The sequence below is a fragment of the Thermobia domestica genome, chromosome 13 (genome assembly GCF_964235325.1).
Source record: "Thermobia domestica chromosome 13, izTheDome1.hap1.1, whole genome shotgun sequence".
NCBI classification, from domain to species: domain Eukaryota; kingdom Metazoa; phylum Arthropoda; class Insecta; order Zygentoma; family Lepismatidae; genus Thermobia; species Thermobia domestica.
Genome location: NC_137466.1, coordinates 20,473,295 through 20,495,908, shown reverse-complemented (window position 1 = coordinate 20,495,908; position 22,614 = coordinate 20,473,295). Strand labels below are relative to the sequence as shown.

At 35.3% G+C, this 22,614-nt stretch overlaps 1 protein-coding gene across 1 annotated transcript in view; it reads right to left on the bottom strand.

The window, feature by feature from the left end:
• Positions 1–15,412: 15,412 nt before the first annotated feature.
• Positions 15,413–22,614, bottom strand: part of LOC145668042 (uncharacterized) — a 289,797-nt gene continuing 282,595 nt past the window's right edge. The window contains exon 3 of the mRNA XM_081735519.1: positions 15,413–15,907. Coding sequence (XP_081591645.1) covers positions 15,484–15,907 — 424 coding nt within the window. The 3' untranslated portion in view covers positions 15,413–15,483. The remainder of the gene's footprint in view (positions 15,908–22,614) is intronic.

Genomic DNA, 22,614 nt, shown 5'->3' with positions numbered 1-22,614 from the left:
TATAATGCCCCCCTTTCTTAGCTGATGGGGTCTAAATATGAAAGTAAACGCGGTCTTGAGTTTCACCATTGAGCTCAGCTATCCCGAAAACTATGGATTTGACATTAATATCGGTCATTTTCGATTATTTTTACATGTCTCGGAATTCCCCCCTCTGGTGACCGAAGGCCCGCATACAACGGTGGATGAATTTGAAAGTCATCGCTAATGGTAGTGTCGCCATTGATATCAGCAACCGCGAAAACTATGGATTTGACACTAATATCGGTCATTTTGGATTACTTTTACGTTTCGGTATACCTCCCCCCCCCCACGTTGACCCACGGCCCGCAGCCGAATACGGTGAATTTGGAAGTTAATGCGATCGGAGTTTCACCATTGATCTCAGCGACCGCGAAAATTATGAAATCGACATTGATATCGTTCTACTTTTACATGTCCCGGTAAACGCCCCCCTGAGACCCCCTGGTTCGAATTTTGTTGAAAACGCTTTGCCTTGGTGTGGAACCTGGACCAAGGTATCTTTGACCAAAATTTGGTAACTCTCGGTCGACTTTTCTGGTCCCCAGGCCGGTCCCGGTAAACGTCCCCTGGAGACCCCCTAGTAAGAAATTAAAAAAAAAAATCTTCGTCTTGGTCTGGGGCCTAGACCAAGCTACCCGTGAACAAATTTTGAAAAGTTTAGGTCCACTCGTCTCGCCCACAGGCCGCACAAAGATAGACAGACAGACACACGAACAAACTCTATTTTATTTATATTAGAAAGGTCAGATCCGCCGTTATTGTATTAGTGCGGTGCTTGAGCGATTGGTCGTAGAAATTCAAACTCCGATGAGTGATAATTTTATAGGCTTGTTTTATTACAAGTTTAAACTCTTTAGTCAGTAGAGAAGAGGGCGTGAATCATGGGTCATAGTTGATGACAATGGGTTTTGGTGGGTCTGTGTGGGTCACAGTGGGTAAGAGTGGTTTATGGTGGGTGGTGGGTCACAGTGGGTCACGGTGGGTCGTGGGTCACGACGGGTGGTGAGTCAATTGGTCGTGGCTAAAGTTTTCATTGCCCCACGCCCTCTCTGAACTACTGTGTTGAAAGTTAATCAGTGAAAATCAATTGCAATTGATCAATCAATTGAAAGTAATTGCTGTGGAAATCAATTGCAATTGAATCAATTGCCAATTAATTTCAATTGCAATTGAATTACAGAATTCAATTGCAATTACTTTCCACTGCAATTACTTTCAATCGATTGATCAATTGCAATTGATTCTCCTTTATTAATGGCCAACTGCAATTAACAATTAACCATTACTTTTTTCAATTGTTAATTGCAATTAACAATTAAATTTACAGATTAATTGTTAATTGTTAATTCAATTGAAATTTGCCCAACACTGATATTTACATTCAATTTTTATATAATCATTTATGTATTACAGTGATTCAAAAATGTATTTTTTCCACTAGTTAGCTCCTCTAAAAACTCACAGGTCTCGAAAGCCAAGTAGTAGTGTAAGCCCTATTGCTATTATTACAATTACAATTGTCAATAACCAAAAGTGCCTGAAGTTCCTTTTTCATTTGGTTAGATAAACTCACCTCAGGTAAATAGACAGAAACAAATGGAAAAGAAAGGGAAATGGTCTTGAAAGTAAAGCGAAGACAAGTTTACCAGTCTTTAGAAGATACTGTCTACAATGCATTGAACAGAGTGGGACGGTAGATCAGACTGAGTTGGTGTGTCGCAGTGGGCCATGGTGGGTGGTGGGTCGCAGTGGGTAACGGTGGGTGGTGGGTAACAATGGGTCACACGCTGTTGACCCACGACCCACTGACCACTCAGAAAACTTGACCCACCGACCCACTCCATCTCTGGTGTAGAGCAGTTGTCAGTAGGAATTAGATATTTAGACAACCCAAAATAGAAAAATTCCTTGGTTTTGTGGCTCTACAGGAACTTAATGCAAAGGCAATTGTAACTGAAGTTTTATCCTTTTTGTCAAAATGTGGCCTTGATATGTCGAAATTATGTGGACAGGGTTATGATGGATTCGCCACAATGGTAGGAGCGGAAGGTGGTGTGAACAGAATATAGAAACAATATCCTAAGGCGTTATTTCTTCACTGTACTAGCCATAAATTAAATTTGGTTATTAATGACATAAATGAAGTTAAACACATTCGAAATTCAGTTGCAACTAAGCAAAATATAATCTTTTTTTTTTTTTTTTCGTGAAAGATCTGTCAGAAAAAATCTTGTTCCTAATGTGCCTCTCTTCTGTGAAATATGGTGGTCTGCAAAGAAGAAAAGCATCAGAATATTTTTGGAAAAATCTCAGAAACAGTGAATTGCCTAAACCAGCGTCCCCTGGTGGAAACAGAAGCGCGCAACAAAGTGCTCATTACGTACTTACATTCTTCAGTGTCATCAGGTACATTTATAATATCAATGCACATCATGGCCAAATACAGTGATATTTTAGAGCCAATTACGAATGCTCTACAGGGAGAGGCAGTTGATCTTTCCAAGGTACAAGAACATATTGAAGGTATTTTGGACATGTTTGAAAATCATCGCTGAGATGTCACCAACTTTCACATCTGGTACATGGGGTCTTCGGTTCGATCCCAGTTCGCGCCAAGTGAACTTTGTTTTAGACAAACACCGTGCGCGTGGTTTTATTAGGGTTCTCCCGTTTCCTTCCACTTTCTTCAATCCACCATTTCATTCATTTCTCATCATCATTGTCTCCCTTAGCCTAGCCGGCATAAGCGTGGGACGTAAAACTTAAAGATTTCATTTGCTTTCACCAACTATACACGGCTACCGAAGCCTCTGCTGTCGCTGTTGGGAGTGTAACAGAAATATTTCATACGCTTCCAGGGACTACTTGCACAGTAGAACATTCATTTAGTACTTTAATGACACTAAAACTTGGTTACGGTCTAGAATGGAGGAGGAAAGACTCACAAGTCAGTGGACTGTGTATATTGTGTCCACCGAAAACATGTGCTTGTAATCGACAATGTGTTTATAGAGCAAGCAATTACAAGATTCGCTAAGGAGGGTCCTCGTCGGCTAGAATTTCTGTTCAAGGAACACCAGTGAATGAAATGTAGGCTAAGTAGATCAATTGTGTTGTATCCTTTTCCTGTTAATGCTATCCTAATATCTAATCTGTTGATTTTTTAAATATATTTTTTATAGTTAATGAAGATATACTATGTGCTAACTAAAATACGATCAGTTTGACACATGAAGGATTACGTGCATACGACTTTTGATGTGATTGTGTGAGAGTTTTATATATATATATATATATATATATATATATATATATATATATATATATATATATATATATATATATATAGATATATAGATATAGATATAGATATATATAGATATAGATATATATAGATAGATAGATAGATAGATAGATAGATAGATAGATATAGATATAGATATAGATAGATAGATATAGATAGATAGATAGTTATAGCTATAGATATAGATATATATAGATATCCGAGCAGGGTTGCTGTGCAACTGAAGAAACAAAACCTTGTGACTCTTGTCGTATTGTGGTGGTTGCAATTGACAGATACAAAAAGTGTCTTCTACTCGCCTTGTAAAAATAGACAGAAAAAAGTCAGAGACACGTATGTGTTCACCCGTTTTTAGAGAAGTGGTAACTTGAAGGAGATTTTTCTATACTGTTTCCATAATCGATAGACTTGAGCAAAATAGCGGCCAGGTTCTGGATATTTAAAATACGATCCCGGTATTCACCTGTTATGACTGGGAAAACCAGGATAAAGTTCTTTCAGGATAGTCGGTGTTTGAGATCTATCCTTGAATCCAGTGGCGGATCTAGAAGGTAAAAACTGGGAGGCTGCCAGACCCCAGACTATGAGAAGTATGTCATGAGTTTACTATAAAGTTTCAAAAAATATATAAATAATAATTTAAATTATTTTCGTCACCCTGAAAACTGGTGGGGCCTAGAACCCCCGCCCCGGGCTAGATCAACCATTGCCAGAATCCTAAGTCAACACAACCACACATCTGTAGGCTTTATTTATTATTATTATTGTTATTATTATAGTATTTCGGGTTTATTCTTTTATTTTAAGCGTTCCGACTATTGACTCAAGTCTCTTTAAAGCACTGTTCTAGTCCCTGTATTCAGAGGACTATTCAAGAAATTACAACCATAGAAATGTTAAAGATAATTATAAAATATATAAGGTGCGGTATATTTATCAAATATCACATCATGAATTCTCCCTTGCTTTGCGAAAGTACATAAAGGTATTATTACTAAATATATAATATTGCTGAAATATTTGATAGTGTATATTTCAATTTTGGGGCACCACAAATTTATAGAAATAGAAGCTCATTTGTCCATTGCTATCCGGACATTTATTTCTCCCAATCTTCTAATACATAGAAAAAAATAATTTATATTGATTTGGACTCTTTAATCAACGGCTTATGGATTCGACACTCCGGTAGTATCGGTCGTTTTCGATTATTTTCACATGTCATCTTTTCCGATATATTGGATTTGAAGGGTTTGGTTAAAATTACTACAAGTGTACTGGGCTAGAGCATAACCACATACACACCTACACACTCCACACAGTAGGTTGTAATATAACTATCGACATTCATAAATATTCATGAGTGAGGACTTTTCTGACATGGTAGCAGTTCCTAATGCACGTTTGAAAAAATGGATACACCCTTTTACGCATACTAATGACACATAATGTATGCAGGTGCGGCCGGAGGTTGTATAAAGAACATGACACATAATAAATGTTTCCGGTAAAAAAGAAATGTTAATTGGACAAGCAGAATACAGAAAAAACCTTTCGGAAATAAAATATGCAGATCACACACGTAGAACAAGGTAATAGATTATTGGATTCATTAATATGCAGCACATGTAACGCGACAACTGCTGGAGAATATTCTGGAATTATGATCGTCGGAATGAGTGAAAGAAAGTACTAGAAACTTCGAGATCTTTTCCAAGCTTATTATTGTTGGAATAGAGGAAAGAACTCACTCGAAACTTCTGGAAAGATTGAAGGGTATAAAAAATACTGATGCATTTGCATGATGTGTACATTTAGAAAGAAGAGTCCACCAAGAACAAGTGTTAAGTTTGCGAAGAAGATATTTTACTACTAGGAGAGATTGGAAGATTGGTAAGTAATAACGTTGTAGTTTTCTTGTATTATACTTGTTCATTTTTATATGGGAAAGGGACATATTGTAATTGTTTGGAGTATAAGGGGAATGGAACTGTTTGTTTTATCGGAAATTGATTGCGGATTTTCCGGCATTGAAAATGATATGACTCGGTGTACTTTTATGGAATTATAAATTAACTAATGTATAGTATAATGTAATATGGAGGCTACAGGGATTTAATATTGGTCATTGCACTTGGAGTCGAACCAAGATTTTCTTACGTGGAGAACCGTACGCTAAATATTTTGCTTGCAGTGCGAACTTGTTACTTATATATAGCTATGAATTGTGTATGACATAACAGGTATATATAAATTATATTGTACAGAAAGTTAACAGAATGCGCCCCCGGGAATCGAACCAGAGCTCTTCTACGTGAAAAGCCGTACGACAAACATTTTGCTTAGCAGATGTTGTTATTTATATGTAGCTATGAATTTTGTAAGATATAACAGGTATATATAAATTATATTGTACAGAAAGTTAGCAGAATGCGCCCCGGGAATCGAACCAGGGCTATCCTACGTGGAGAACCGCACGCTTGCTTGCACTGTAGACTTTTATAAATGGTATATTTTTTACTGTGTATGAACAAACTTATATTGGATAGGTAGTTAACAGAATCTGCACCGCGAATCGAACCATGGCTCTCTTACATGCAAAGTCAATATGGTTGGGAACGTTAGTGCTACGTTGAATATCATATTTTGTAATTTGAAAACTCGTATCACGGTAACTAATTACAGTTTCTTTTCTTTCTGGTTTAGGTGCTGAAGCAAATAATAAAGTGATAGGAGCGAGAAAAAGTAGAGGGCACGAAAGGCGTGGATTTGAATTGGATTATCACTTAAACAGAGATAAATTAATATTTCGTAAGTATTATTATTATTATTATTATTATTATTGTAAAATTTTGTGTTTTATTTCATAAACGCTAGTGTAACAATGAGGATATATGGCGACAGAACGTTTAACGTTACCGCAGATTGAACTTAAGGGTTTTTCATGTTGAAAGCTAATGCAATAAAAAGAGACCCGAGATTGTTTGAACATATTACCCAGGACGAAATGTAGTAGTGAAGTTAAAAGGGAAACTTTATACGTATATTTGTAATTGGAAGACGTAATACATCAAATAATTAATTCTTAATTTCTTTTATTGTTTTAGGTGGTGAAGGAAATAAAAAATCTTAATAGAAACACTGGAGAACAAACCATATTTTCCTGAATTGCTTGCTGTTGAAATATAGCGGTGTTTTTAGTGAAAAGGAGTTATAGATTGGTTTTAAAACATGGATTCACTGAAACCGTTGGATCTTAGTACAAGAGGTGAAAGTGATGTTACAGAATTGTCATCTTTGCAGGGAACAGAGGTTTTATCCCAACCGGTGGTGATTTCGCACTTTCCACCACTGGAAACAGAAGTTACTCCGTTTAACTTGGATGTATTACCGGGAACAGAATTTACATCCCAACTGGTGGTGAACCCGCAACTTCCACCACTGGAAACAGAAGTTTTCCCATTACTTGATGTTGAAAACGAAATAGAAGAATATCCCCCTACATCTTCACCAACAGTGAGTAATTCCCCGGTGCAGAATTGGGAGTTGGAAGAATTTTTGAAGTTACCATGTGAGTGTACTGTGGAACATACATCATTGGATTGTATAAAAGAGTGTATAATATATTGGAAACCAGACGATATTTGTATTTGTATTGCATGCGGTTTTTTGGAAGGTGGACAGTTAAAGCATGATTGTTTGATGTTGGATACGGAATGTCTTGAACGTAAAGCTATAGAAACCATAACAAAAGTTGAAGTTCGTAAAGAATTATTATCAATTTACAGAAAAAAGCATGGACATTTGTTTTTGATTACATGGAACTTTATTGAACGTTTCCGAGATCTTGTGTGTGACTTTGAATACAGGCCCACTCTATTAAAAATTTTACTAGAAAAAGATTTTGGGAAATATACTGATATGGTGTAAAAATGTACAAGGAGAATGTACGAAAGTACGTTAAAAGTAACCTTAGTGTGAGTAAAATATATTTTCTATTGAATTAGAGTGTAGAATATATTACCAATAATAATAAGACATATATTTTTGCATTTATGTATTTATTATAATACAACATACATCGTGATGTTATATTAACGAATTATTTCTTGGAAAAGATTTATTTTGTATTGCCTTGAAACATATTATTAAACAGACAATTCGAATAAAATATTATTGATTGTAATATAAGACGGAGAATGCATAGAACACTTTATTAAATGTAAGGAAAAATGTTTTACACATGCGCAGAAGCTTTTATTGTAGGTATATAAATAGATATATCACACTTGAAAAATTATTGTATTTGATTTGTTTTGCTGAAGAGCAGAAAAATGACTAGCATGGAGACTGTTTATGTTTCACCTAGAGAAAAAAGAAATTCAGCGTGAAAACGAAAAACCTATACTGTTAATTCACCCGTCTGACCCCGATTTGCCAGATGAATTACGTGATAAAGTGAGAATCATATATCCATCACAAGAAATAGAAGAAGTGTATTATTTTAGACGCTATAATAGATATAATGATGAAATACTCCCGGAAAGTGATAATGACAGTGTTTCAAATATTAACTGTTTTGAGGTGGAAGCTAACGAGTGCGAGTGTACTAGTGAAACTATTAGTGATACATGTGTTATACAATTATTTAATGAGTACACACCAAATTCAGTACTGTTCTGAACACAATGAAAATGAAAAAGATCACAACTGTTTGCTGCAGTATGATTACGAATTATTACAAAAGGTGTGGATGATCTTAATTAAACGTGAAATAAGAGAGAAAATCTATAAACTTTATTTAAAGAAGCATTTTAAAGGTTGTAACATTAAGAACATTTATACTTTGAAGAAAAAATTAATTGGTATATGAATACATTACAGAGTGTGATTGTTATATCAAAGAAATAGTAGAAATGTTTTTAGAGAAAGATAAACAATTATTTAATTTTGTAAATGAACACTGAGACACTGTAGCATATGCATTTGATTGTGTATGAATAGAAGAACATATTTATCCTCATATATATATTAGGGCTAAATACTTTGATGTAAGTTGAGAAATTACAAAGGGTTACAGAGAATTGAACTGTTAACTATATTATTTTATAAATGGATCAATTTGTAGTATTGTAATATTAAGAATTTAATAGATTACAAACATTGGACTGACACATGTAAATAATAGTTAGAGCTAAAATACTGAATTTCTGGCAACTGAATTGTCAGTGAGAGTAATGTATTGTTTTCTTTAAAAGAAATAAATAAACTGATATTAGAAAAAATAATCTTAGTTGTTTTGTATACTATATGAAGAAAAGCAGTGCATTAGAAGAAAAAATAATGGTTTTCTTGATATAATGGTTTAATTTTAATGGAAAAAATAATGGTTTAATTTGATAGCATTGCATACCAATTTATATTTGAAAACGTGTCGTTTACAAAAAGTGAACAATTATAAAATATATTTATTATTAATGCCGCGCCTTGTTTGGGACCGCACTTTTAATTTTACGCGCTAGCATGCATTTATTTATTTATTATTACTTGCGCTGGCGAATTAGTTGCCCTATCGCTAGCACGAAAATTAAATTGGTTATCTATTACAAGCTGGCCGTGATTGCATTCTTTTAATATCTTATAATATTTATTCGAACAGTGTAAGCGCACTAAAGTGTGTAAAACTGGTTTGTTACTAACCTAACCTAAGTGGCCCATAGTCGCTAACGCACCTTTAGTGGACGACCTTGTGGTTTGTTACTAACCTAACCTAACGTAACCGCTGCTAACGCGCATTTACTGGACGACCTTTTATTACTAACACTCGCTCAGCGACGTGAAATTTAGTAACAACACACATACTGTATTTTAAATGCAATAAAATACATGATAGGACGGTCTACGCCGCGCACTTGTTTTGGGGACCATCTATCACAAGTTGGGCTTGATTGCATTACATTGCATAGCAAGTTATATTTGACGACGCATTCACAAAAAAAAAAAAACATCGCGTACATTATTGTGAATACGGTATAGCTATGCTATGACATGGGACATTTTGTGGATTTTCCGTCTGAAAAGACATCGCGATCATTATTATGAGATGGGACATTTTTATGGATTTTCCGTCTGAAAAGACGTCGCGAACATTATTGTGAGATGGGAATAGGTATACTATGAAAAGGGGAATATTTATTAAAAACATCTTTCTTACTTGTGAGCTGAAGAGTAACAGGCCTACACATCCTTCCTGCACATCCTACACATCCTTACAGGCATTGTAAAACTTTAAAGCACTTAGAGTACAATTGATGGCCCTCACATAGCATGTACTTTTTCGCTTTTGCTCGCGCAGCATTATTTTATAGTACAATTATCGTTGGCTAATGTTTTAAGTTTATTGTATACTTCTAGTACTTTTTTCCTTGTATATGAAACGTAAACTATTGTTAATGAATACATACATGATTTAAGATAATGAACACGTGTTTTTGGTAATGGTTAATATTATACAGAAAGTACAAGCACACTAGTACGTTTTCTTTCAATAAATTAGTATTCTAGATTTTACCTACATGTAAAATATTCAATGAATAATTTTTTGCGTTTTTCGGAGCAACAACTATATTTAATTTTTACTAACTTTAACTTTTACGCTAGCGAAGGAATTAATACGTAATATTTTATTGTTTCTTGTAAAAGCACAAACACGGAACACATATTAATAATAAATAATGCTATATCTAATTCCACAAAAATTATTGTATACGTTTAACGTACTGGAACATATTATATATACATATAAAATAATTGAAAAAATACTTTACTCACCAGAACCGCATTTGTCCGCATATCACATGACAATGACTCAGTTACAGACAACACATTGCATACGTAGAATTACGCCCAGTTGGAGGCAGCACTAATGATGCTTTGCGGTACCGCATCTAAATTTTGCGAATTGCAAGTGTCCTTACTAATTGAAATAACTTATTAATAAACGTATTATGTATTAAGAAATGGTAATTTTTATACTATACTTTTAGTACATGTAGCAAAAAGTAAATGAAATATCTAGTGTCTAAAATAAAAATAAAGTGAATATTGCGTCAACGCAAACCATGATGGAAAGGGCAATACTGCCTTGTAATAATTACTGCGTTTAAAATTGCGAATGCACAATGAAGACCCTTCAAAAGTTTTCCAGTTAAGTTTATAGTTTATTGCAATACCTATTTTATACACAGAATAGAGTACCATAAGATGTTTTACGTCTACTATTAGGGAGCATTTGCCTTGGTATTTGCCCCTTATGATTTTTCTGCATTGCATTGCGATCTTCATAATATTTATTCGAACAGTATGTGAGTGTACGAAAAGCTTGGAAGAACGTAAAGCCAGTTTAGTAGGGGAGAATTGCAGCTAAGTAACAGACAAGATAGGATATACTATGGATAGTCACACATACGATATGATAATTAAGGCTTAGTCAAAGACTAGTTACGGTATACTAAGGATATTTAAAGACTAGTTAGGGTATACTAAGGATAGTTACAGACAAATATGCTAATTAAGGATATTTAAAGACTAGTTTGGGATACTAAGGATATTCAAAGACTAGTTAGGGCATACTCAGGATATTTAAAGACTAGTTAGGGAATTACTAAGAAGAAAATATTATTTGAAGCTTAATTACAGAGTATATACTGCAGAATGAGGGCCTTTTCTTTTGGTATATTTAGTTTGAGAATAATTATTGTAGGGGCAGAATGAATTTTAACCTATTTTAGAATAGAATGATGACACAAAAAATATTGTCGGGGTGGGCCGCAGTACAGAATAAGTCTTAACCTATTTTAGAATAGTATGATGACACAAAAAATATTGTGGTGGGTAGAATGAGTCTTAACCTATTTTAGAATAGAATTATGATACAAAACATATTGTAGGAGGCAGAATGAGCGCCTTTTCTTTTGGTATACTTAGTTTCAGAATAAATATTGTAGGGGGCAGAATGAGTCTTAAGCTATTTTAGATTTGAATATGGACTTTGCAAGATTTGCGAACATTGCAAGATTAAACTTGTGGGAATAATAGAGAATTTGTTAATAGTGTGTTTAATTAAATTATATATATATTTTAACATTGTATTGAATGAAACTTTGATAATTATTCCTTAGTTAGGGTTTAGTAATGTGTTAATGAGATGACTTGGTCCATGAAATGATAGGTTCGTTTATTAGTTAAGCTTTTTAGTATGGTGTTAATAACAAAATTTGACATGAGGCCCCATGATTTGTAGTTACGATATGAAATGCAAGGTAACGCGTAAATTAAGAGTATACTGAGAAACAATCACTATGGGGAATGTAACAACAACATTTTGTGAATAATTTATGTTTACAGATTTGCGTTTAAAGTTGCAAAAAGCATAGTTTCTCTGTGGATTAGCATGGGAGCACGCAAGTTTTGAGATATGAAAGAAACATTTTTTATAGATTTGAGCAATACAGGTTGTTTGTGAATTTGCGTTGGGTGTTCGCAATTTAGTAATATATTATTTTACTTTAGTAAGACACAATCCGCCTTATGCAGAGTCGTTTTGATAAATGATTAGAGACATGCTAAACGCCCGACTTCTGCAGGAAGCATATGTAAGTCGAACGCTTTAGTATGGCACTAATCACACGTCAGAAGGACTCTGCATATGGCCCAATGTGTTAGTTATAGATAAGTTAGGGAATCGTTTGATACAATTTGAATATAATAAATTACTTGATGCAGGGGACGCATACAGACTATAATATTAATACCGTTATGGAATGAGGACAATAAAACGCAACGCAAGGCATAAACCTTTAGTTTAAGAATAAATTACTTATTGTATGGCTTGCATACAGAGTATAATATTAAAAGCCTTATGAAAATGATGAAACGCAACGCAACGCAGCACATAAACTTGTAGGGGGTGCATACAGACTATAATATTAAAACTCGTATGGAATGAAAACGCAACGCAAGGCATAAACCTTTAGTCTGAGAATAAATCATTTGTTGCGGGGCGCATACACTACAATGATAAAACCTTTATGAAATGAGGACACTGCAAAGTTAGGTCCGATTTTCTACGCTAAAAGCATGTACGCTAATCGCTTAGTGATGATGGATATAAGATTTAAATGTAGTTTTCATACATTGAGGAAAATGCCATTAAGAATGAATTATCCTGATTTTATGTATTTAATTCGTTATGGTCAATATCACTTGAATTAAAAGAATAAGAAAAATTAAGCCATATGTTTGACGCAAAATCATGTACACTTTTTCCTGAATAGTTTACCGGAAATTGAATTTTGGTTCGATCATGATACTTTGCATTGTAAGTTAAACCTCGGGACTATAGGAAGAACGACATTTACGTTACGTGAACTCCCCGCAAATTGAATTTAAGACCGTCATAAGAATAGGCGTGAACTATAACTATTATTACATGTGAGGGGTGCGCTAGTTTATGTATTGGAAATTGAACCCAGGTTGCCTTGAACCAAAGGCGGAAGCATTAGCGGTTACACCATTTATGACCAGTGGAAATTGAACTTGGACCCACATCTGCCAAAGGCAAGAGCCTTAACGTGGAACTTTTAGGATACAACCGGAAATTGAATTCGGGTTTGCTACCACCAAACATTAAAATATTAGCGCCTGAATTTTTACGTGATAGTTCTTATTCACGAACATATTGCAAGATTTATTAGCGGTAGCTTAATTTCAGTTAACCAAGCGTTCAGCAGGGATCCTATATGAGACGTGGACCTACACAGTTTAACTTTATGAGAGTTTAGATAAAGACATATGAATAATTTTTTGTACTAGTACTTTTAGGTCCAATTTAAATACAATAAATTAACTTAGATTTGATAGTGCAAGCTAGGAATATATTTTGTATATTAAAAGAATAATTATAATTGGTACTAATAACACTTCTTTTACTTATTTTGCAGAAGAATGGAAGCACAGCCGTCCACATCATCAACCCCCACCGCATCCCCTTCCTCTTTATCGTTGAACCATGCTGAATGGTTCAATAAGATGGATAGTTTATTGGCAACGAGGGAAGGAAAAAGAGGGAGAAAAGAGGAAAAGGAGGTAAAAAATAAGCGCAGCTTATTCACTATCGAGCCAAACCAAGAAGTGAGCCCGATCTGCTCCAGTCGTTGACAATTCTAAACCCGGGCCGAGCAGTTTTGAATATGTCCAGGATCAAACCGGTGATTGCAAGTGTTTGAGGCAAGCGTTTTACTTACTACACCACAATATGCCGATGTCACTCTGGAGGCAGGCGCGCTGACTTAATGTTTGCCGCCTAATTGTATTAACGTATGCAAGTTCTTCATTTATTTTAAATACAGTATTGAATTGTTTTTTTCCTATTTATAAACAGCACTGATCTATAAACAGCCCCTACTCTCATAATTTTGACAAATATAGCTATAAGCTCGGAAAACGTACAGTGTGGATGTTCAATTAAGTTTATGAATCTTGTAAACTTTCTTCCGACATTCCCTATGATTTACTTTTGTTATAAGTTGTCTCGTGTCTTCCGTGAAAAAAAATCTTATCACAGCCTGACCGAGGATCAAACGTGTGACCTTTAGTGTATGAGTCCTGCGCTTTACTCACTAGGCCACGGGACAACGTGAACTCAATTTAACGCTACGCTTTCCCGGGTGGCACATCCAAGTTCTGTATTTATTTTTACCACTGATACAGTATGCTAGTCGAATTATATTTCGGCAATGAATATGGTAGTACCTTTGGTTTCTACATTGTTTCAGTTAATTTTTATTACAATATATTTAAAAACTTGGAAGAGAAGTTTCTACATTAAATATGTTTCACCCCAATACAGATTAATTCGATATCCTAGTATATTAGTAAGTTTCCCATTACTGTAGCCCAATGCACTCCCTTCCTTACTTTCATGACAATTATCAAGTTTTGGATTTTGTGGTGGGTAAACACTGTATACCTGTATTTTTCAGAATCGCTTTCTTTCTTTCTATAAAGTTTAAAGAGCTTTTATAAAAGCTATACAACAAATCAATGTAGCCTAAGTATGGGGGCTCCATTTCATTTTTCTTTAATCCAAGTGGATAAATGGTATCTGAATTAATATACAGGTTATAGTTTGTCATTCTACACTGAAGCCCTTCATCCATACTTTACCCTAGATAGCTGGATATTTTCGTGTTTTTGCACAACATATAAAATATAAAAATTCATATTTTTATACCCAAAAGAAATACCTAGTTAATTAAGGAATGAAAACTGAACTAATTGTATGTTCCCTGCTACCAAGTAAATTTTACTTTTCACAAAAGAAAAGTTTTCAAATTCTTTTAACTTGTCTGCATAAAATATCTCAAATTCTTCCGTTTCCTCCCACTCTCATCATATACATTTTTAAGAGCTTTTATAAAGCGAAACAACATAAAATCATTCATTCAATCATCTTAAACGGATCTAATCTGATTTAACCATGAAGTAAAATTCAAAGATTTTTCTTTCAGTATACTGTCATTTCTTAAGAACAGACTAATTAGTAAACGAAAATCTTGTTTTAATTCTTATTTATGGGCACAAGCAATTATCTTAATGAGTTTGTTTCACCCTACAACTATGTATGTTGGTCAAAAAATATAAAAAGAAATAGAACTAGTTATCCTGAAAACTCAAGTACAATTTAAAAACTAGAGGGAAACCAAATTAGTTATGGTAGACATTGTATCAAAATTTTAAAAAAAACTTTTCATTGGTGGTTGTTAACTAAATAGTGCGTCGTACTGGAAAAGCATGAAGATTTTTCCTGCTTTCTTAAAAAAATTCTAACGACAATTCTTATTATCAAAAGATCCTTTGCGTTCTCCAAAACGCTGATGTTAATAAAAGACACCAATATGTTTCATTACACAATATTCATCAATATAAATACAATGTGACCAGGAAAGAAAAAAGTTAGACATTTATAACCTTTGTTAGGTAGGTTTAAAAAATTCAAAGGAAAGAAAACTCAAATTTTCCCATTCACCCAAAAATACAAATTTATTTCACAATATTTACATTTTTATTTTTTATCTAAAATATTTCTCTAAGTTTTAGGCCCTCTCGAACCTTTCCCATCTTGCGTAGGCCCTTATTAATACCTCGTCCTCCCTGTCATTTACAAAACGTAAATCATCATTTCCCTCCACCCCCACTGCAACTGGTACTTTTGGGTCCATCGGTGGTTTTGCTATTGCGGGTTCCATTGGTGGTTGTAGTACTGCCGGTTTCACTGTTTCTGCTACTTCTTCCAACGTTGGTACTGGTGTTATTGGTGCTAGCGGTTTTATTATTTTTACAACCGGTAGGTAGCGTTTCCGCTTATTTTTTACCTCCTTTTCCTCTTTTCTCCCTCTTTTTCCTTCCACCGTTACCAATAAACTATCCATCTTATTGAACCATTCAGCATGGTTCAACGATAAAGAGGAAGGGGATGCGGTGGGGGTTGATGATGTGGACGGCTGTGCTTCCAATCTTCTGCAAAATAAGTAAAAGAAGTGTTATTAGTACCAATTATAATGATTGTTTTAATATGCAAAATATATTCCTAGCTTGCGGAACTTGAAGATAATAGTAAAAATAAAAATATTCGGGACATGTATAAGGGGATCAGCGAATTTAAGAAAGGCTATCAACCTCGTGCTTATATATTAAAGAAATCTGACGGAACAGTTCTCACTGATACGGATAGCCTCTTAAATAGATGGAAAGATTTCTTTGACGATTTGCTTAACACGCAACCAAAAACTAATGTGAGTGGAGAAAAGGAGATACACACCGCAGAACCGTATATTCCAGAACCCAATCGAATAGAAGTGGAAGCCGCTATAAAGAAATTGAAGAAACACAAATCTCCGGGTGTAGATGAAATTCCGGCTGAGTTAATTTTAGCTGGAGGCGTAAAATTGTGGAACAAGATACACAAACTCATTCTCCTTATCTCGAACAAGGAAGAATTGCCACAAGAGTGGAAAGAATCAATCATTGTTCCAATTCACAAAAAAGACGACAAAACTGACTGTAATAATTATCGAGGCATTTCTCTTCTGTCAACATCCAACAAAATCCTTTCAAATATTCTGTTAGCAAGATTGACCCCATACGTAGATGAAATTATTGGAGATTATCAGTGCGGATTTAGACGAAATCGATCAACTATCGACCAAATATTTACCATTCGCCAAATACTCGAAAAGAAGTGGAAATACAATACCCGGGTACATCAACTATTTATTGATTTTAGAAAGGCTTACGACTCGGTTAGGAGAGAAACATTATACAACGTTCTTACAGAACTTGGAATACCAAGAAAGCTAATTAGATTAATTAAGATATGTTTAAGTGAATCCCAAAGTAAAGTCCGGGTAGGAAAATTTTTGTCCACGAGCTTCCACGTCGAAAATGGCCTGAAACAAGGAGATGCGTTGTCGCCATTATTATTTAACTTCGTGCTGGAATGCACCATAAGGAAAATCAAAGATAGCAACCAGGGCCTAGAGTTGAACGGCATTCACCATGTTATGGCATATGCTGATTATGTAAATTTAATAGGGGATGATAGGAGAACAGTAGAAATAAATGCAGAGATCTTACTAAACGCTTGCAGGGACATGGATATAGAAGTAAATGCAGAGAAAACTAAATACATGGAAGTGCGTCGGGACCGTAATACGGCAAATTGTGGATGCGTTAAAATATTAAATAATGCTTTTGATAAAGTGGATACTTTCAAATATTTAGGATCAATATTAACAGACGAAAATCATATTCACGAAGAAATTAAATGTCGACTAAAAGCATGGAATTCGTGTTACTATTCGGTTCAAAATCTCTTGTCGTCGCGAATTCTGTCGAGGAATTTGAAGCTTAAAATATATAAAACGATAATCATGCCTGTTGTTCTGTATGGTTGTGAAACATGGTCGCTTACTCTGAGGGAAGAACAGAGACTGGAAGTATTTGAGAACAGGATCCTGAGAAGAATATTCGGACCCAAGAGAAACGAGAATGGGGAATGGCGGAAGCTTCATAACGAGGTACTACATAGTTTATATGGTTTACCCAACATTATTAGGGTCGTCAAGTCTAGGAGGCTTAGGTGGGCAGGTCATGTTGCTAGAATGGAAGAAAGTAGAAACGCTTTCAAAGTCTTGGCTGGTAGACCCATAGGAAAACGACCATTAGGAAGACCTAGGCGCAGATGGGAGGACAATATTAAGATGGATCTCGCAGAGATAGGAATACAAAGTAGAAACTTGATGCAATTAGCTAAGGATAGAAGTCAGTGGAGAGCTTTTGTGAACGCGGCACTGAACCTCCGGGTTCCATAGGCCATAGAGTTAGTTAGTTAGTTAGTTATGCAATGTAATGCAATCAAGCCCAACTTGTAACAGATGGTCCCGAAAACACGTGCGCCGCGTAGACCGTCCTATCATGTATTTTATTGCATTTAAAATACAGTATGTGTGTTGTTACTAAATTTCACGTCGCTGAGCGAGTGTTAGTAATACAAGGTCGTCCAGTAAATGCGCGTTAGCAGCGGTTACGTTAGGTTAGGTTTGTGAGAAACCACAAGCTCGTCCAGTAAACGCGCGTTAGCGAGTATGGGCCGCTTAGGTTAGGCTTGTAACAAACCACACGGTCGCGCAGTAAAGGCGCGTTAGCGACTATGGGCCGCTTAAGTTAGGTTAGTGACAAACCACAAGGTCGTCCACTAAAAGTGCGTTAGCGACTATGGGCCGTTTAGGTTAGGTTAGTGACAAACCACAAGGTCGTCCACTAAAGGTGCGTTAGCGACTATGGGCCGCTTAGGTTAGGTTACTAACAAACCAGTTTTACACACTTTAGTGCGCTTACACTGTTCGAATAAATATTATAAGATATTAAAAGAATGCAATCACGGCCAACTTGTAATAGATGACCAATTTAATTTTCGTGCTAGCGATAGTGCAACTAATTCGCCCGCGCAAGTAATAATAAATAAATAAATGCATGCCAGCGCGTAAAATTAAAAGTTCGGTCCCAAACAAGGCGCGGCATTAATAATAAAATAATTTTTTAATTGTTCACTTTTTGTAAACGACACGTTTTCAAATATAAGTTTGTATGCAATGCTATCGTGGCCACCTTGGGTTAAATATCCGTATTAATTTTCGCGTATTCCTACATGCAATTTTAGAAAGTGCAACCAACTTGTGTCAAATGGCGATGGCATTTTAAAATTATTTCTTGTAAGTCCGTAAATGCTATAATAATAAAAATAAAAAAATAAATCTCCGTGTGAGCGCGCAAAATTAATGGCATTTCGAACAAAGGCGCGGCATTAATGGTAAAAATATTTTACAATTGATCACTTTTTGTCACGTTTCAATGTAAATGTCCGCGGGGGCGCGTTAACGATTATGTTATACTTTTAAAGTGATTTACAATTTTACATTTGTTCGTCAGCCCTACGTTTAAATATTAATTTACAAAAGGCGCGTCAGTGAATATGTGCGGATATATCCATCAAGTACAATAATAACACAATTTTCGCTGGTCGTCCAAAATTTTTAGAAATCGCAAACACACACACACACACGCAAAGTCATACAATTATTTCTATAAAAGGCACACTCAATAGTAACAATTATATTATATACAAAAAAGGGAACAGAGGGATTTATATAAGTGCTTTATTTAGTATAGGCGGAACCATTTTTTCCCCATAACTCCGTGTACTTTATTGCATATAGGCGGGGCATTATTTTCATAGATCAATGACATGCTCAATGTTCTCACCGAGGACATTGAATGCGCACAGTAATGATTTGTATTTGTATTACAATTTCATTAGTTTATTGTTCAGCTCGGGGCATTAATTTCTGAAGTTACAGTTTATTTTTTGCCGTTGTCGGGTTATCTCTAAGTAATAGCGTTTCCGAAATTGTTTATATATATTTACAAATACAAGTTCAGTTTGTGATCCATGAAATAGGTTATGAAGCATTCAATAACCCACCAGTTCTCGCGATTTTGATTAATCTATTTTTTCTAAATACCCGTGTTTATCGGTTTATTTTCTCTATCGTCAATATCAATTAAACTCGGACACATCAACTCGTGATCATTCTGTGATTAACTCTGTTATATATCAGTCATGCTTGTGATAATAAAGGTTTTTAACCTCGCACGTAATACACAGTTTCCTCATTCTGATTAAGTTCAAATCATACAAATGTCTGTAGATGATTGCAATTAATCTTTGTTTCTTGTAAATAAGTAAAGTCTATAATGATATAGGTCAATCAGTTTCCTCATTCTGATACGGTACAAAGTTAATCTTGACGTCACTAAAGGCAAGGCAAACGGCTTTCGTCTCGCTCATTTCAAATTCAACGGCTCTCAAGGAAGGATGTATAGGCCTGTTACTCTTCAGCTCACAAGTAAGAAAGATGTTTTTAATAAATATTCCCCTTTTCATAGTATACCTATTCCCATCTCACAATAATGTTCGCGACGTCTTTTCAGACGGAAAATCCATAAAAATGTCCCATCTCATAATAATGATCGCGATGTCTTTTCAGACGGAAAATCCACAAAATGTCCCATGTCATACCATAGCTATACCGTATTCACAATAATGTACGCGACATCTTTTCTTTACTAAGTATTGTAAGGTTCTCGGTTCAATTCCTGTGTCCATCTTTTATTTCACATCAATGAGTATGTATAGCATACGATCCAATTAAGAATACATAAGCTAGGGTCCATTGTAGTAGGGGGTAGGAGGAGGAGGGGGTTATTTTAGATTTCTCACATGCTGTTCGTATGGGTCCTGCACAGGGGCCATATTTTAACAAGGAGTATAGCTTGCTATATTTTTCACTTCTCACATGCTGTTCGTTTGGGATCTGCACAGGGGCAGTCTTTAGTTTTAACAAGGAGTATAGCTTGCTGTACGAAACAATAAAAATATGCTCACATGCTGTTCGTATGGGTCCTGCACAGGGGCAGTCTTCAGTGGCCTTTTCCTTTTATCTGTTCACGCACATAGTGTATGAGTATAGCTTGCTATACGAAAGAATAAATAATGTGGGTCCTGCATAGGGGCAGTCTATAGGGGCCATCCCGTGTGGTCCTGTACAGGGGCAGTCTTCAGGGGCCATTTCCTTTTATCTGCTCACACCTTGTTCGAGTAATTATTACGAGGTATTAAAAGATATGAAAGAATAAAAGTTACAAACTATTACATAAGCTGGGAACCATTTCCTTTTATCTGTTCACATGCTGTTCGTGTGGGTCATGCACGGAGACAGTCTTCAGGGGCCATCCCGTGTGGTCCTGGGAACCAGGAACCATCGAGTAAGTTGCGAGAGAATAAAAGACAAAGGTCATTCAACTACCAGCAGGAAAAAAACCCTCATCCAATTTCATCAGACTCTTGCATCAGCTTCCTCGCTCTTTATCATTATCTTAATTAAATAGATAACTAATCTTATCAAAAATAAATAGATAGCGGCTTCCTTTGTGTACGAGACTAAATCTATACTACTTGCGGGTATACTTTCTTAGATCTTCCACTTCGGACACTGCATAAAGGAAAAGCAACATAGTTTAAAAACAGAGATCTTGCTATCTTGAATATTTTCAGTTCGTAGATGATGTTTGTTGTATTGTGACATTGGGTAGGCACTGCCCCTCATGGGCCATAGCTCCAGGGAGTCAGTTTAGTATATTTTTTAGCTAATTTTCTCACAATTTGAATAAGCATTTATTATTTCATTACCAACATCCTAGCCACACTGGAATATCACTTCCCATGAGATCAGCGAAGTCAAGCAGTCCTGGGTCTGGTCAGAGGAAAGATAGGTGTGACTATTCGTACTCACCAGACGGTGTTGGCGCTGCGGTGTCCACCCAGCGTCGTGAGGACCATTGAAATCTACTTGAAAGAAAGAAGTAGCGAACTGCAGTCCAGAAAGCAAACATTAATGGCGAGGGTAGCCAATCTACAGGCAACACATCAACCCACAGCAATGAGTGCCGTAAGTCCGGGCCTTCTAAGGGCTGTTGCGCCAGGAATTTAGTTATCATTAGGCCTATTATGATTGCTAATAATAATAGTATTAGTAATACCCTTAATAAAGATACTGTCTGTTTGTCTGCTCTGCTCGTAAGTACATTATTTCTAACTTTATGATATAGTTAGACAGGCCAATAATTTATCAGTTTCTTTCTAATCTGATTCATCACGTTACTGGACGATAAAAACTGGACAAGCCACAAATTAGGATACTATACACAGGAAATTAATAATGATAGCTTTCTTACTCAGATATTAACCTGCATACATTAATAAATATGAGGATCTAGGTACTTCATAGAATGCTTTTTAATCGTTTCTTTTTTAAAGAAAAAGTTTTAAATTGTCATTACAGACAAATGGCCTGTCGAATAATAATAATAATAATAATAATAATAATAATAATAATAATAATAATAATAATAATAATAATAATAATAATAATAATAATAATAATAATGCTATTTATTAAAGACTAACATTAGTGCATCACGCTAACTCCTAATAGTAAATCATGTTCATGCTCATTGCAATAATATAATGCAATAATTTAGATTTGAGCATTTATATTTATGTATCCGCAAGTTCGTTGGTCGGCTAACTAAAAAAAAAAGAGTGTATGCAAACAATTACAGCTTTTAAGATTGAATTTAATCTATAATTAGTGCTTGAACTTTTCAGGTAAACAGTATCCGCCCGATAACCATTGCGTTTGGTTTACTCGATCCTTAAACCTGATAAACCCGTTTGACCCGTGTTTCACCTGTTTGGACCGTTTGACCCGATAGACTCGTTATGAGTTCCTACGTGATAATTAGAACAATTTGTGTTACGATAATAAAGTGAAACAACACACTATTTACAATCATGGCAGACTAAGCTTGTTTTCATAAAAACAGGGTTATCAGGCCAACCCTATTCATACGGTTCAATCGGGCAAACCCGATTCATACGGGTAAAAATACAATATCAGTCCAACGGGCGGTCCAGGATCGATTCTATTTTCCGAGCATTACCGAAAATGCACAGTAGCCCGAAAGTCTCTGACGTAGTAACTATTATTATTATTATTATTATTATTATTATTATTATTATTATTATTATTATTATTATTATTACT